Genomic DNA, 16,686 nt, shown 5'->3' with positions numbered 1-16,686 from the left:
TTTTTAGTTTTGTTATACATGAATTTCTCATTAGTACATAGCACAGCAACAGAAATACAATTATGTCTAGACCTGTTAAATATTAATAGTTTGCTATTGTCTTTAAAAAGCTTAAAAACCTATAAAAATACACCTGCTGATATTTTATAAAGACTATCATACCGAAAAATAGTGAAAAGCTCCAAATATGGAATACTTCTGGCCACCTTCCTTTAATAAAACAAATATTTTCTTAAAAGAGCCATGGTTCCTATCCTTTAAAATTACTTTGTATAATACAGTTTTCCTTACATGGTGAATTGTTATCTACAACTTAAAACCAAAGTACATATTTTTGGTATTTTTTTAGATGTTTATCCAAATGTCAGATCATAACTTTCAAAACTTTCAAAACTTTAAACAGAGAATAGAACATACAATAATAAACAGTAAGTGGCATCCAAATGAAATAAAGTCCAGAAAAGTGAAATAATTCCAAAAAGGTGAGAATATGAATATGGAATTCTTGTCAGTGTATCTGCAACATCGCCACCATCCATCAGCCAGAGTGTGATCACGTCTGGAGCACCACCACCTATTCGGACAAAATGCTTGCTTACTAGTTCACATAGACCTCCTATCATGGAAAGTCAATAACGCTTGTGGCTATACACCTAGCCAGGGACTTTTGATGCCATCTAAAGATGTTCTCAAAGCCATAGGTGAAGACCATCCAGATGATGCTTCCCTACAATCATCTCTGAAAATACAAAAAACTCCTTGTCAAGCTGGACAAGTCTCTCACTGAAGGGAGAGAATGCCTCTCAGCCCCTGCGGGGGATTTCTCCCCCCTCCCTCTGCTCACTGATACTGACTCCATTTGTTCTGCTTCTTCCCCTGCATCCTCATTGGCAGGGAGGAGGTAGCCAATCAGCAGCAGCAAAGCATTCTGGGACATGTAGTCCCCACCAAAAACAGCCCCATGGCCTTGTATGGGGACAGGACTACACACCTCAGCATTCTCTGGCAAGGAAAGAATCAAGGACACCATCTTGTCTGCTGAGGAGAAGTTAGTTACCACGAGACAGGAGAAAAGACTGGACTTAGGGGAGAGGTGTTGCCTCCCAGGTCAGTCCACTGTGTTGTTCAAGGCATCCACAGCCGGTCGGGGACATCCAGCCAGAGAGAGGGGGATCCCAGGTCCATATCCAGGCGCACCTGCACTGACGACATGAAGCATTCCAGTGTGAGGTGACCAGTCAGGTTACCAGAAGAGCCTGCCTGTTCCAGGACGTTTGTTTGGGCCTTGACCACAGGATTGTGAGAGGGCCCTTGCCCATTTGCAGGAAGCAAGGACACTGCACACAGACAAAGTCACATCACTCTGCCCACACTTGCTAGAACCTGGGTCTCATTGAACCCCTGTTAAGCAGTCACAGTTTCCGTCTTGCTATCCAGATACTGTCAGCTAGGGATGGGCGAACAGTTTGGCCTGAGCATGAGTTCAGGCCGAACTTTGGCTGTTCGGACATTCTCCGAACAACCGAATTATAGGGTCGTTTGACCGCTTGTTTGGCCCGCCGTACTACCGCAATGCACTGCGCCGCTGCAAAGTGCATTAAAAGCCCTGATTGGCTGAAGCAATGAAAGCTTCACCCAATCAAGGCACAGAGCACGCACAGAGCACTGTCAGAGCCATAATTGGACGCTGTTGTGATGACTGTATCCAATCATGGCTCATTGCTCTTAATCCCGCCCCACACTATAAAAGTATTCTTTCCATAGTGTGCTATAGTGTGCTATTCTGATTCTATTTTCAGTGTAGAATATCAGTTTAGTGTGCATCTAGGGATAGTTCAGTGTGAGTGTAGTGCGACCATTCATGTTTACATTAGTGTGAATGTAGGGATAGTTCAGTCATTGTGAGTGTAGTGTGACCATTCATCTTTACATTAGAGTCTATGTAGGGATAGTTCAGTCAGTGTGAGTGTAGTGACCATTTAACACAGTATAATTTATTGCGTTACTGCAAGTTTAACGCCATATAGTTCTGTGTGTGTTACTGCAAATTTAACGCCATATAGTTCTATGCGTTACTGCAAGTTTAACACCTTATAGTTCTGTGCATTACTGCAAGTTTAACGCCGTATATTATATTGCGTTACTGCAAGTTTAACACCATATAGTTCTGTGCGTTACTGCAAGTTTAACGCCGTATATTTCATTGTGTTACTGCAAGTTTAACGCCATATAGTTCTGTGCGTTACTGCAAGTTTAACGCCGTATATTTCATTGCGTTACTGCAAGTCTAATGCTGTATAGTTCTGTGCGTTACTGCAAGTTTAACGCCGGATAGTTCTGTGTATTACTACAAATTTAACGTCGTATATTTAATTGAGTTACTGGAAGTTTAACGCCGTATAGTTCTGTGCGTTACTGCAAGTTTAATGCCGTATAGTTCTGTGCATTACTGCAAATTTAATGCCGTATATTTCATTGTGCTACTGCACGTTTAACGCTGTACATTTCATTGCGTTACTGCAAGTTTAACGTCATATAGTTCTGTGCGTTACTGCAAGTTTAACGCTGTATATTTCATTGCGTTACTGCAAGTTCACCGCTTTATATTTCATTGAGTTACTGCAAGTTTAACGCCATATATTTCATTGCTTTACTGCAAGTTTAACGTCATATAGTTACTGCAAGTTTGATGCAGTATATTGCAGTATATTATAGTGCATCCGTGGAGTGTGTCTGTGTAGTGAATACTCACATTAAAGTGCACCAGACACCAGTTTCTATTGATTAAAGTGCATCCTCGTACACATTTACACATCTTTATTACATTTTGTTAATAAGCACCCCCCACTCCCCCCATCATGTCTGGGAGGACAGCAAGGAGAGGCAGACGTTCCTATGGAATTGTAAGGGGGCCAGCAGCCTATGTGTCCACAGACAAAGGTGGACGTGGTCAGTCCTCAGGCAGGGCATATTTCCTCTGTTTAGTGATGTTGCCCGTGCTATCCAGCCACAGCATACAGAGGAGGTGGTGGACTGGCTTACTAAACCATCCTTTTCCGTCACCCAAGCAGAGACTAGTGTGCAGTCCCCTGCAGCTGCCAGAGTGGCAAAACCTGCATCCTTGTACACAGCTATTCCTGCCATAGCCCAGCATCAGGCATGGAGGAGACAGCGGAGTTATTTGAACACAGCGCCAGCCATTTGCTCTTTGACGATTCACAGCCAGCCTCGATTCAGATGTTGGTTCTAAGGTTAAGGAAGGCAGGAACATGAGCCTACAGAGAGGGGAGAACACTGGTACATAAACTGGCATTCATGTTCCCCCAGACACAGCATATTGCCAGGTTTTGTCTCCAGTGGTAATGAGGATGAAGGAGATGATGATGATGATGAGGTCACTGACTTGACTTGGGTGTCGGAATAGAGCAGAGGAGGAAAGTGAGGGTGAGGCACAACCCCAAGAGGCAGCCATCATGGAAGAGTAGAGAGCAGCCACCCTATTCCATCACTATGTGGAGCTGTTATCCCCCGGCCCACTTCCCACAGCTCAGCTGTCTGGGGCTTTTTTAGTACATGTGCAGCCGATCGCACTGTTGCTATTTGCAAACTTTGTCTCAAGCACATCAAGTGTGGCAAAAACACCAGCCATTTGGATATGACATGCTTGACAAGGCATTTAACCTTCCACCACTCAGCCCATTGGCAAGAGCACCTAAAGCCACACAAAAGGGGCACAAATCTGTCCCTCCTGGCTCCTCCTTACTCACCTCAGTCTGTCCCTGCTATACCTCATGACCTCTCTGCAGCCTCCACTGACAGGGATAATGGAATAACGCAAGGTGTGCCAGGTCCTTGCAGCACATCTGCCAGCAGCACACAACCAGCTGTAGACTATAGCCGGCAAATTTCTCTGCCCCATCTTCTGCAGTGGAAAAAAAAATACAGTCCCTGCCACCAACATGCCCAGCATCTAAATGCAAGTTTGTCAAAACTGTTGGCTCTACGTGGAAGGCGATGTTGTGGCATCGTTGGGCAAAGCAGTCAGCCGCAAAGTCCACGTTACTGCTGACACGTGGTCCAGCAAGCATGGGCAGGGACAATATATTTAGTTCACAACACACTGTGTAACTCTGCTTGCAACTCGGAAGGATGCAGGACAGGGCTCAGAGCTGCAGCTTGTTGTGCCCCCATGTCTCCATACAGCTGGTGATGATGCCAGATTTGTCAGCTCTACCCCCTCCTCCTCCCACTCCTCCATGCCCTCTTCTGCTGAATTGTCCTATGAACCTCAAGTACCCCCTAAGCGTTCAAAGGGCTATTCAATAAGTCAGGCTAAAAGGTGCCATGCAGTGCTTCAGCTGGTGTGTTTAGGGGACAGGAACCACACCGGAGAAGAGATTCTTGCAGCTCTTCAGGGACAGGCCCAGAGGTGGTTCACGCCATGCCAGCTGGATCCAGGACTGGTGGTGTGTGATAATGGCACAAACCTCCTGTCCGGCCCCAAACAGGGAAAGTTGACACGTGTGCCATGCCTGGCACATGTCCCCAATTTGGTGGTGCAGCATTTCCTAAATAGGTACCCAGGGTTGGAAGATCTACTAAAGCAGGCCAGAAGAGTCTGTAGCCATTTGCGGTCATACACAGCCAGTGCACGGTTGGCTGAAATCCAGCAGGAATTCCACCTGCCCGTAAACCGCCTGATTTATGACATGCCCACCAGGTCCCCGATAGCAAGTAATTGTGCTGCAAGTTTGAAAATGACTTGCTAAGCTCTTGCTAGACTCTGCTTTGCATGACTCCAGATCAACTTTCTTTACAAACATTCTGCAAGTCTGCTGCAAGTTCTAGTTCAGTTATTTTGTGTAATAGTTATCCCACCACAGGGGTCACTGTGGCTGAATTTTCATCATTGCTCCCTGCTGCTATGAATTTTTGATCCATGCACTTTAATAATGAATAATATTTTCTTGCACTAAGCACTTTTCGGTCACTGTGTCAGCACACCATTTTTTCTTTTGCACGTTTTTTTAACAGCATTTGCACTTTGTTTTCATAGAGACAAATAATTTTTTGTATGATAGATGAATTATTTTATGCAATGGATTGAATGTATTTCACACGTGTACAGTAAGGGATTAGGTTAATAGCTGTGGGGTCACTATCACCAGATTGTGGGATTATAGATTTGCAGGCCTTGCTTCTTTTTTCTTGGAGACTTGCATAGCTCTGGCTATAGACTTGCAAAGGTTCGTGCTGTAGGCTTGCAGGGCTCTTGCTGTAGACTTACCACTACAACTTTGCTCTTGCTAGAGACTTGCCACGAAATTTGCTACAAATTGGAAAAGTGTCAACTAGAACTTGTGCTTCAAGCAGGGCCATTGCTTCCACTAGGCGAACTAGGCAGTTGCCTAGGGCGCACTGCTGCCTAGCCTAGCGAGGATGCAAGCCAGCTCAGATGGATCATGGATCTCTCATGTGGTTCGCCTGCCCAGGGGTAGCTGCTGACTGTGTGTCACTCACACTGTGCAGGCGTGGCGGGAGCAGTGAGATGAGAGTGCCCGGGAGGGAGAAGAGCTCCCTGACCACCAGAGAGGTGAGGAGAAACAGGCTCAGCAACCCCGACGCGGCAGCGCCACCCAGAGGCTTGGATCCCTCAAAACCTCCTCTCCGGTCTCCACTTCCAGCTCCGACAGCGGCCGAAGGACGAGTGGATCGGGCCCCCCCCCCCAAGGATCAGCAAAGGGCGCATGCAGCCAGGGACTGCTACCCGGGGCAGTCTGCATTCTAATGGCATAGAACAGAGCACCCCCATCCTCACCAGCCAGAAGAATGGCCTGCTGCTGGCCAGCATGAACGTCTATGGAAGGAGGTACACCCTTACCCACAGACTGGGACAAGGGGTGCACAGAAGGAACTGCAGACACTGCTAGGGGCCCCCTCTCTCATTCTCTCTCCCCCCTTTCATCCCCCCCTCTCATCCTCTCTCCCCCTCTCTCATCCTCTCCCCACCCTCTCTCATCCTCCCCCCCTCTCTCTCATCCTCTCCCCCCCTCTCTCTCATCCTCTCCCCCCTCTCCTATCCTCTCTCATCCTCTCTCCCCCCTCTCTCATCCCCAATCCACACTCTCTCTATCATCCTCCCCCCTCTCTATCACCCCCCTCTCTCATCTTCCCCCCTCTCTCATATCCAAAATCCCTCTCTCTCTCTCTCTCTCTCTTGCTCTCTCTCTCTCATGTAGATAGTATATGGGCAAATATTGTATACTGGATTGTGGGGAATCATTGACAAACATCCACCCTCCAGCCCCCCACAATAGTCCCACTGTTAGGAGCTTTTTTTTGGGGGGGGGCGCAAGTAGCTGGTCTTGCCTAGGGCACAAAATAGTCTAGCACCGGCCCTGGCTTCAAGTGCTTTTCAAATGTACAACTTGCCAGGGAAGATGTGCAACTAGTTCACAAGACTTACAATTCAATACTGCCACAAATGTGTGGCAAGTTATCCTTGCTATCTGGGGTGGAACTCGACTTTGGCAATGCTGCAGCAGCTGCACATGCAGCAGAGGGCCGTCAACGAGAACCTGTGTAAGTATGGCACAACGACAGGCTCAGGCCGGCTCTGCCAATGGCTGTTCATAAAGGATGCATGCACTGTACTGTCACCCTTTGAGGAGGCCACAAGGATGGTGAGCCGAGACAATGCATGCATCAGTGACACAATCTCTGTTGTGTTCCTGCGTGACATTGTGGACAGGGCACTCGAGGCAGAGCAGCGGGACGAAGAGGAGGATTTCCTTTCCTCTCAAGGCCCATTTTATGCAGACAGCATTGTTCCTATGCCACAGAACACACAAGAGGAGAGAGAGGATTCTGGCAGTTTTAGAGGCATTGAAGTCAAGGAAAACATACATCAAACAGTAAGAGATAGTTTTCCATCCGCAGAACCCTTGGGAGTAGTACGTGGCTGGGAGGAGACAGTTCCAGATACTATAATCCTCAGTGACACCAAGGAGTCTGCTTCTCATGCCTCCTCAAATTTGCTGTGCATGCGTCAAAGCCTGTGAAAGGACCCAAGAATATGTAAAGGAAAAGGATCACTATTGGTTGGCAACCCTCCCTGACCACAGTTATAGGGGGAAAGTCTCAGAACTCATCCTGACCCTACAGAGAGGGCAGAAGATGAAATCTCTTGAGGACACCTTAAAGAGGAGTTTATCGAACACTTTTCCTGGCTCTGGTAGGTTACAGTGTCATGGAAAACGTAGTTTTGAGGCTTCTGTTGGTCAAGAGAGGAGCAGTAGAGAAGGCGGCTGCCTAAGTGATGTAATTCTGAATTTTTTTAGTCCTTGCCGCCCAGGGCTGTCAGCTTCCACATCCCATCGGCAGCGTCTGCATCACATGGTGGACGATTATCTAGGGGCGAAAACAGAGATGGAGAGCTTTCCAGTTGAGAATAGACCACTGGCCAGAACTTGCCCAATATGCTATTGAGCTGTTGGGTTGAAATGCATCCAGCGTGTTTTCTGAAAGGGCATTCAGTGCTGCTGGAAATTTTGTTACTGATCATAGAATGCGTCTGTCCACAGACTCCGTGGACCATCTGACTTTTATCAAAATGAATCAGTCCTGGATTACCAGCAGCTATGAAGCCCCTGAAGCAGATGTCGCTGATTAGGGGTTTTTGGGATGTGTAATCTCTGCAGGACTTCTAAGCTGCCTAGTGTTATGGGTGTTGATCTCATCTGGAAGAATGTTTTTGGTGTCGGTTTTAATGGGCACAATTAACACCCTAAGAACAATTTTTCTGCACCTGTTTGACAGGTGTAAATCATTAAAATTTTTGACAGCAAGGCCAATTCTTGCTTTCATCAAGAGTACCTCTATGTTAGACATGTGCACTGCCAAAAAATGTGTTCGTTTTTGTTTAATTTGTTTTTTTTATATATCGTTTTTCGGGTCATTCGTTACGTTCGCAATTTGTAAATTCGTACATTCGTACATTCGCACATTCGTAAATTTGGAAATTTGTACATTCGTAAATTCGAAAATTCATATATTCGTAAATTCATACATTCCTAAATTAGAAAACTCGGAAATTTGGAAATTCGAAATTTGAAAATCCGAAAACCCAAATATTCGAAAATCTGAAATAGTAACTAACTATTAAATTATAGGTATTGTAATTTCCTTTCAATTTTGGCTGTTAGTGAATGTAATGTATACGAATTTATCCAAAGTTTCGAATTATCCGAAATAACGAATGCCGCATGTAAGCAAATGGAACGGAACAAATGATTAATAAATAATAATAATAAAAAGTTGTTATTGTTATTATTGTTATTTATTATTATTAATTCATTACATTCCATTTGTTTGGATATGGCATTCATTATTTCGGATAACTCGTAACTTCGTATAAATTTGTATTTGTTACGTTCAGTAACAGCCAAATTTGAAAGAAAATTACAATACCTATAATTTAATAGTTAGTAATAGTTAAAGGGGTTGTAAAGATAAAAATTTTTTCACCTTAATGCATTCTATGCATTAAGGTGAAAAAACTTTTGACAGTACCGCCGCCCCCAGCCCCCCCGTTTTACTTACCTGACGCCTCGAATCTTCGCTGCTCGTCCTCATTGCAGCTCAGCCTGGTCACTGATTGGCTGCAGTGGATGGATTGAAAGCAGCGCAGCCATTGGCTCGCGCTGCTGTCAATCACATCCGATGACGCGGCGCGCCGGGGGGCGGGGCCGAGTGATACAGCGAGCGGCTATAGCCGCCGGCTGTATCACGGGAGCGCGCCCGCAAGCACTCACCACCATGCGAGGGAGCTCGCATTAAGGTGGTAAATGCTTGCGGGGAGGAGCTGAAACAGCCGCCGAGGGACCCCAGAAGACCAGGTTCGGGGCCACTCTGTGCAGAACGAGCTGCACAGTGAAGGTAAGTATGTATGAACCTACAAAGTTACTAGCTAATATGCTTAGAAACCAGCATGAGCGAACACTGCTGTGGTACCCACAAAAACCCCAATGTGCACTAAAGGCCAAACTGGACGACAGGAAGTGTCACAATTGGTCATATGGAGTCACGACACTACATATAGTTAGAGTGGCATCTAGTGGACAAAAATTACACTAAATACCACTTATTTCATTTGGATGTCACTTATTGTTTGTTATATATATGGGTGCCAACTACATTGTGGATGCTTTTGAATATTATGGTACTGTGTTTATATCCCACTTGAGAGTTTCTGCTTGAGTAATTGGTGTATTATTGGATACACTTTATTAATAAGCTCAGTTTTTCTTTTTTCTTTTTGTTAGAACGTACAATAAAACATGTAAATGAAAAAGAAAATCCTTAGGGGTTGATTTATTAAAACTGAAGAGTGCAAAATCTGGTGCAGCTGTGCATGGTAGCCAATCAGCTTCTAACTTCAGTTTTTTCAATTAAGCTTTGACAAAAAAAAAAAAAAAAACTGGAAGCTGATTGGTTTCTATGCAGAGCTGCACCAGATTTTGAACTCTCCAGTTTTAGTAAATAAACCCCTTAGTGTCTTTATTTCTACTGCTTCATAGCAAAGGATATCAAAAATAAAATAAATCTAGACATATACTAACAATACTTTGTTTTGTCTAGGGTATGTGACATCAACATTGGAGGAGACCACAAGATTTTCTAACAGAGGACGAGAGAAATTTCAATATCCAAGTACTAAAAGCCAAGGCGGGACACAATGGAAAGTTCAGACAACTGATTCAGGCAGATTCCAGACTCGGACTGCACCACAAACACAGATTTCACCAAGATATACAAATTTAGGAAACACGAGCAGTTCCTTTGGCTCAAGTATTTATGAAACTACATCTCAACAAAGATATGGTAGGTGGGACACAAGCTTGTCCCCAAGATATGACTCTTCACGTAAGTCAGAAGCCACACCAACTGTGCTATATCAGACAGTACAACCAATAACCATGGCGCCATATTCATCCAGGCAATCAACAATAATTAGTCAAAAAAGCCAACAAGAGCAAATGACAGATCAGAAGCCAGTAGCTCGCCCAAGATCTCGTTCCAAAGAGGCTAGAATAGGTCAGGTTGACATTAAGGTAGAAAACAAGCAACAAGAAACCGATTCTCAAAAAGTATTTGCAACGGAAGTTGTTAAAGACAGGAAATTAGAATTGCAATCTGCAAGAGAAACAAAGCATGTTGTGGCGGGCAATGAAAAAATGGGCGCAAACGAGAATAGAAAGAATTATGATGAAACAGTAAGTGTAACAGAAACAGTGCAGAAAGAGACAATTCAAGAGCCTAAAACACAAGAGCTGCCTGTGAAAAAGGAGAGAAAAAAAAGAGAACTAGCCAAAAAAAGAAAAGAAGAGCAGGAGAATGTTACGATAGGTGACATGAAAGTGGCAGGAGGTTCAACGGAGGATGTAAATGAAACCACCCAGGTGAAGAAAACAACTGTCCTTGGTGATAAGGCAGCTGATCAGCCAATTTTATATGAAATACCAATAAAATTTGAGGAAAGAAAACAGGAAGACATTGAAGAACACAAAACAAGGAACGTTAGTCAAACCTATGTGAATCAAGAAACTACTCAAAGGAAAATTGGGGAATCTGGTAAAACTGACCTAGAACACAGAGAGGGAAAGATTTTGGTTGATGATTATCTTAAACAGTTAGGACAGTCTTCTGTATTTGAAAAGAATGAGGCTAATACCTTATTGGAAGAAAATAATCGGGGCAGCAAGTTTATGAAAACCTTTGTTCCTGGAGAAAAGCCAAAAGATAAGCAAGTAGTCATGGAAATACCAATACAACTTGAAGGTAACAGAAAAGAAACTAGTTCATACAAAGAAAATGTTGAGAATTCAGTGCAAAGCAGAGTATCAGAAAATGTAAATAGAATTTTTATCAGTGAAAAAGAAAGAGTTGGAATTGATGAAAAGAACAAATTGCACGAAAGCTTTGAAAACAATGAGTTTAGCAGAGCAGAAGAATCTCCAAGTATTTCATCAGAGACCATTGAGAACAAAGTCTTAGTCACCGATATACTTAAACAATTAGGTCATCCTTCTGACTTGGATGATACCAATGTTACCTATTTAGAACGAAAAATAAAGTGCAGTGATGGATCCATGAAAACAGAAATATTGGTAGAGTCTAAAGTAGAAGAAGAGCTGGATTTGTTTGATGAACCAGACCTAACCGATTTGTGGAACACAGCATCCATTTCATCATCTCAGAAGACAGAGACAGCTAATATTCCAGTTGAAGAAATTCAGAGCCGGAAATTCAAGAAAACAATATTGGAAGATATAACAGGAGCAGAAGCAGAAGAATGGATAGGAAACGTCATTCACACTGGACTAAAGGGATCTCCAGGAAAATCTGTTAATGTTGAGATAATTCAGGAATCCTTTGGCACATTTGCTTATGGAAAAGGAGAGTACTCTCCACCATTCCATGTAGAAGAAACAAAGGATAACTATAATGAAGAAGAATCGGTAAATACTGAAGAAATGCCTGCTTCTATAAGAACAGATCAAACACAAGAAGATATTACAGGAGCAGAAGCAGAAGAATGGATTGGAAATGTCATTCACACTGAACTAAAGGGGTCTCCAGGAAAATCTGTTAATGTGGAGATAGTTGAAGAATCCATTGGCACATTTGCATATGAAAAAGGGGAGTACTCTATACCATTCCATGTAGAAGAAGCAGAGGATAGCTATTATAAAGAAGAATCAGTAAATCCTGAAGAAATGCCTGCTTCTGCAAGATCAGATCAAACACAAGATAACATTCAACCCAGTGAAAGTCCAGCTCGAGTTGAGGAACTAATAGAGGGTGAGCACGTCGATGAAGAAATTGATTACTTTGTTTCCATTCCAGATGATAATCCATATGTACAGGAAGAGGAAGAGGAGACCATACGAGGAAAAATTTACACAGAGGAAGAGTCCCATGGTACGTATTCTTGGCAGGATGAATTCTTACAGGGCTCCCAAGGTCGTAAAAGTTTGAGTGAGATGTTAAAACAAGCTGCAACAACTGAACAAAGCTCCACAAACTACAGAACCACAGCAGATTACAGTGATACAGTAGACAAAGAAGAACAAACGGAAACATCTCATGTGAAAACTGTTGTGATTGAGAAAGCAAACACCTATGACTCCTCAGTGGATAGAGATAATGAACTGCAAACAGAACAAAATGAAGATGCGCCTGTTGAAGCTATCTGGATTGCGAAAACAGCCACCTATGGATCATCAGTGGATAGTGGTGATAGCTCTGACATGACAAAACAAGACAGACAATTACATGTAAAAACTATTGGTATTGAGAAAGCAGACAGCTATGGGTCCTCAATGTACAGCAGCAGAAGTTTTGACACTGAGGAACATGGAGGAGACTCCCCTGTGGAAACTGTTGTAATCGAGAAAACAATTAAAGCTTCTCCTGAAATGCAGTTATCATTAGTTGACTTTCTTTCTAAAGACCTCAAAGATTCCCATGAAAAATTAAAAGGGACGCTAGATTGTTTGCAAGGAAGCCTTCCTAAGGAGCTAGTTGAAGAGCTGTCCGCACTTGCTGGAGAGGAGCAAACACAAACCAGCAGCTTTGCGGTGGATATTAAAAAGCTTGGCCAAGCAGATAAAAGTGGCCTTGTGACCATCGTTGCAGAAATCAACGTATCAAAAACCTTAGACGCAGATGATGTAAATGATCTCGATTTAAGTAAAATCATTGAAAGCGAAGAGAGGACTATTCACAAATCTCAGACAATGTCCTCTGAAGATGTACTGCAAAAAGAAGAGAGCACTGCTGGAAACAAAATTAATAGAAGTGAAGACTTGTACAATTTTGTTACACTGGGAATGAATAATAGAGAACAACGTTACACATCTGAAGAAAATGTTGCCAAAAGCCCAACTACTGCAAGTGTCCAATTTAGTCCTACACAGGAAGTCTCCTTTGGGCAAAGCTCCACTGATGCTAGCAGATTCATAAAACGTATAGAGCTGGATGACCTCGAGCAGATATTTCAAGTGGAGCCTGCAAGTTCTCAGAGTTCAGCTGCCTCCCCTTCCCCAACAGAAACAAACAGATCTGAGCATCATATTAAGCTTGCATCCAAGGAACCATTGTACAACAAAGAAATCATCTTTGAGGGCCCTATCTCTGAAACCCTTAAACTGGATATTGTGAAAAACACAGAAGAAACATCCGAACAGAACAGATCTATAAAACATATAAAAATAAGTCCAACTGAAAATGTTCCCACAGAGCAGATCATATTTCAGGGACCTCTATTCAAAACTTTTGGCGTAGGAGCCGCAGGAGAACTAGCAGCTCAAGAAAATTACGTGGAAAGTGTTAGTCGGGCAACTAAAAGCTCGTTCTTTGAGAGGTTCCAAGTTGGTAGTCAGGAAACTACAAGTCATAGCACTGAGTTTACTGCAGGATCCAGTAAGGCAACATCACATTTTAAGGTGAACCCAAGTGAATCTCTCAGTACACAAGTTATTTTTGAGGGCAGCATTCCCACAACTCATGACTTCAGCAGACCTAGCAGACTAGAAACTGATAATTCAGAAGATGACATAAGACCAATCGAACATAGTTCCGCTACTCAGAAAATTCATGTGTCAAATCAAGTTAAGTATCAAGGTTACGTTTCTGAACAACATACTTCAGAAGATCATGGCAACATCGCAGAGCGAAATGACCAAACCAATGTCAATACTTCTATCCACCACATAAAACTCCAAGCAAGTCCAAGCAAAGAACATATTGTTTTTGGAGGCCCCATCTCTGCAAATTTCCACATTAGTGGAGAAGACAAAACATATTTGGAAGATACAAAGAGACCTATTAGACACATTCGGCTTGACTCCCCAGAAGCACCTATGCAAGAATTTGTAACATTTGAAGGACCAACTACAGAATCTTATGAATCTTCTGATTTTTTTGTTTCTTCACCATCTGGAGATTCTACTGAGAGTGAAAGATCGATCAAGCATATCAAACTGGGTCCAAAAGAGAAGACATTCACTTTTCAGATGGACATAACCAAATTTGCCACAAAGCATTCAGAAGGAAAAGAAGCTGAAGATAGTGGAATGGTGATTACTTCCAGTAAGTCTGAAGGTCAGCCAGGATTTAGTCAGTCAAGTACTGAATTCATGGATGACCCAGAGGTGGCAGAAAGTGGATATGGCGAGGAAGAAGTTGCTGGCGTCTCTCAGTTTGCTTACGAAATCCTGCCCCAGAGCCAGAACATCACTGAAACATCAGAGCTTGAAAAAACAGTTCAAATGCAAAGAATGATACATCAGAGTCATATGGTCTCTGGTGAGAAAAGAGTGGCCATTGTTTATCTTGATGAAGAAGAAGAAGTGGAAGAAGAGGAAGAGGAAGCAGATCAAGATTATCTTAGGCGCTCGTTCTAAAATCCATTATAATATTTAACCAAACAAAAAAGTGTATATATAAAAAAACTTTGACTAGCATGGTAGCACAACCACACAAGGCGTGGCCCAATGGCATGAATTTTTAAGTATCTGTATAAATTAGAAATTGCCGTAATGCACTGACATTTTATTTGCTAAAGAATTTAATTGAGTACTGCACCTATCTCACACCTTTTGCAACAATCTACTTGAACCCATCTTGTTCCTGCGACACCATTCATTATCTGTTTCAGGCAATACTACACTTATAATGACTTGTCAGTTAAAGTACATCTGTCAGTTATTCACAGTGGTGATAGTGGTTTTATGTACCAAACCAATTTCTGGGTATCATAAAACCGCTTCACTAGTAACAAATTTTCCTTGTACCAAAATGCTGTAATTTCTGCTGAACCAGTTGGCTGAGGTCACAATTTGATCATAATTAAAGTGTCTCCAAACTAACCTTTTCCACTGTGGGTGCTCAATGGATGTACTTAACAGATTTGCCCAGCTGTACTCAAGCAGTTATATTTTGATTATGGATAGATGCCTTTGGAAAAAGCACTTGGCAGTCACCACATCTAAGGATTGGTAAGCTGCAATATATTACATTTTTGTTTTTGGGTTCAATACCGCTTGAAGTATTTTTTGAGCTACTGGCCCAGAGAAAGTACACATATCTGGAGTCTTGACCTCACTCGCTGTATGATTGTTCCAGGTCAGTTACTCAAAAAGTAATCCAAAGCAATGACAGCCTATAGAATATATTCCTGTTAGGGGTATAGACTGCCCGACATCCACAGAAGGCCACAGAATATTTATGGAGATGATACCATTGATGAGAGCAACGACTTATCATTGGTGACTCTTGTCTAGTAACTCTTCTTCTTTTTCATTACAGGTAAATAAATGATTCCAAGCAGAATCAGAATCCAAGCCATCATTGAGTTCTTGATGAAGGAGGGGTGTAGGCTGTCTAATATTCACAGACAGAAGGCCACAATATATTTACAGAGATGACACCATTGACAAGAGTAACCATTGGCAAGACAGTGCTCTACTCATTGGTGTCATCTCTGTAAACATTCTGTAGCCTTCTATGGATGTCAGACTCCCTGCACCCCTCCTTCATCAAGAACTCAATGACCGCAGGTTGCTTCTGCTTGGAATCCATTATTTCCCTGCAAAGGAGAAGAAGAAGAAGAGTTACCAGAGAAGAGACACCAATGATAAGACGTTGCTCTTGTCAATGGTGTCATCTCTATAAATATTCTGTGGCCTTCTGTGGATGTCAGACAGCCTACAACCCTCCTTCATCAAGAACTCAATGACCGCAGGTTGCTTCTGCTTGGAATCCATTATTTACCCGCATTGAGAAAGAAGAAGAGTTACTATAGAAATGTAACTGAAAATTTTAATGACCTATGCAAGTTAATAAAAAAAGTTATGCCCCAAATTTGCAGTACTTTTGGTACAGCCCTCATATTACATTTTTGGTTTTGGGTTTAGATACATTTTAAGCTACCCCCTTTAAACTCTGGTCATAGTGACGTGTTGCGGTGTGTGTGAAGGTGTCTTAATATATCTGATAGGCACATAACTGCAAAAATAACTTTTTTTTTTTAATAACACTTTTTCCATGTGTGTATTCTGGTTGCTGTTCACGTTATTGTTTATAGTAGGTTTATATGCGCCCAGCTTCACCCTTTGTATTAGAAAGCCTGTACCTGATGCGTTGTATACTTATTGTATACCTATTGCTTTTTTTTTCTGTGCTGCAATAATGTGTTCACCTAGAGTAATAGAGTCATTCAGTAGATGAACACCATAAGGTTTCAGTTTGTGTGAAAGAGTGGCTTAGCAATAGAATGATCTTGCCAAGCTTAGCTAGTACATACAATCAGTCGGGAAGTAAAATAAACAGATCACACAGTCACTGTCAATGAAAAGTGACAGCCAATTTCCCAAATGTTAGGCTACTGTTGGAAAAGTGTTTTTGGAACATTGGGTTTTCAACTTCGAAAAAACAGTTTTCAGCAAATGCCCACCTGTGATTCCAATGAGGATCCAAAAATGGATCTGATGTAGCGAAGCGTGATTAGGAAGACTCATCATTATGTCCCCACTGTCATCAGGGTTGCCAACCTCCCGCAGCATTTTTTTACTGGCAAAACATGGGAAATTTACTGGCGGAGCACATTTTTTTTACTGGCAA

The 16,686-nt window shown here is 42.6% G+C and overlaps 1 protein-coding gene across 1 annotated transcript in view; it reads left to right on the top strand.

Annotated features, from left to right (window-relative positions):
• SYNM (synemin) overlaps positions 1-14,608 on the top strand; it is a 70,760-nt gene extending 56,152 nt beyond the window's left edge. The window contains exon 4 of the mRNA XM_073618390.1: positions 9,640-14,608. Within this exon, the coding sequence (XP_073474491.1) occupies positions 9,640-14,468 (4,829 nt within the window). The 3' untranslated portion in view covers positions 14,469-14,608. The remainder of the gene's footprint in view (positions 1-9,639) is intronic.
• The last annotated feature ends 2,078 nt before the right edge of the window (positions 14,609-16,686 follow it).

This window comes from Aquarana catesbeiana, linkage group LG03 (genome assembly GCF_042186555.1).
Source record: "Aquarana catesbeiana isolate 2022-GZ linkage group LG03, ASM4218655v1, whole genome shotgun sequence".
NCBI lineage: Eukaryota > Metazoa > Chordata > Amphibia > Anura > Ranidae > Aquarana > Aquarana catesbeiana.
This window is presented reverse-complemented; position numbering and strand designations above follow the sequence as displayed.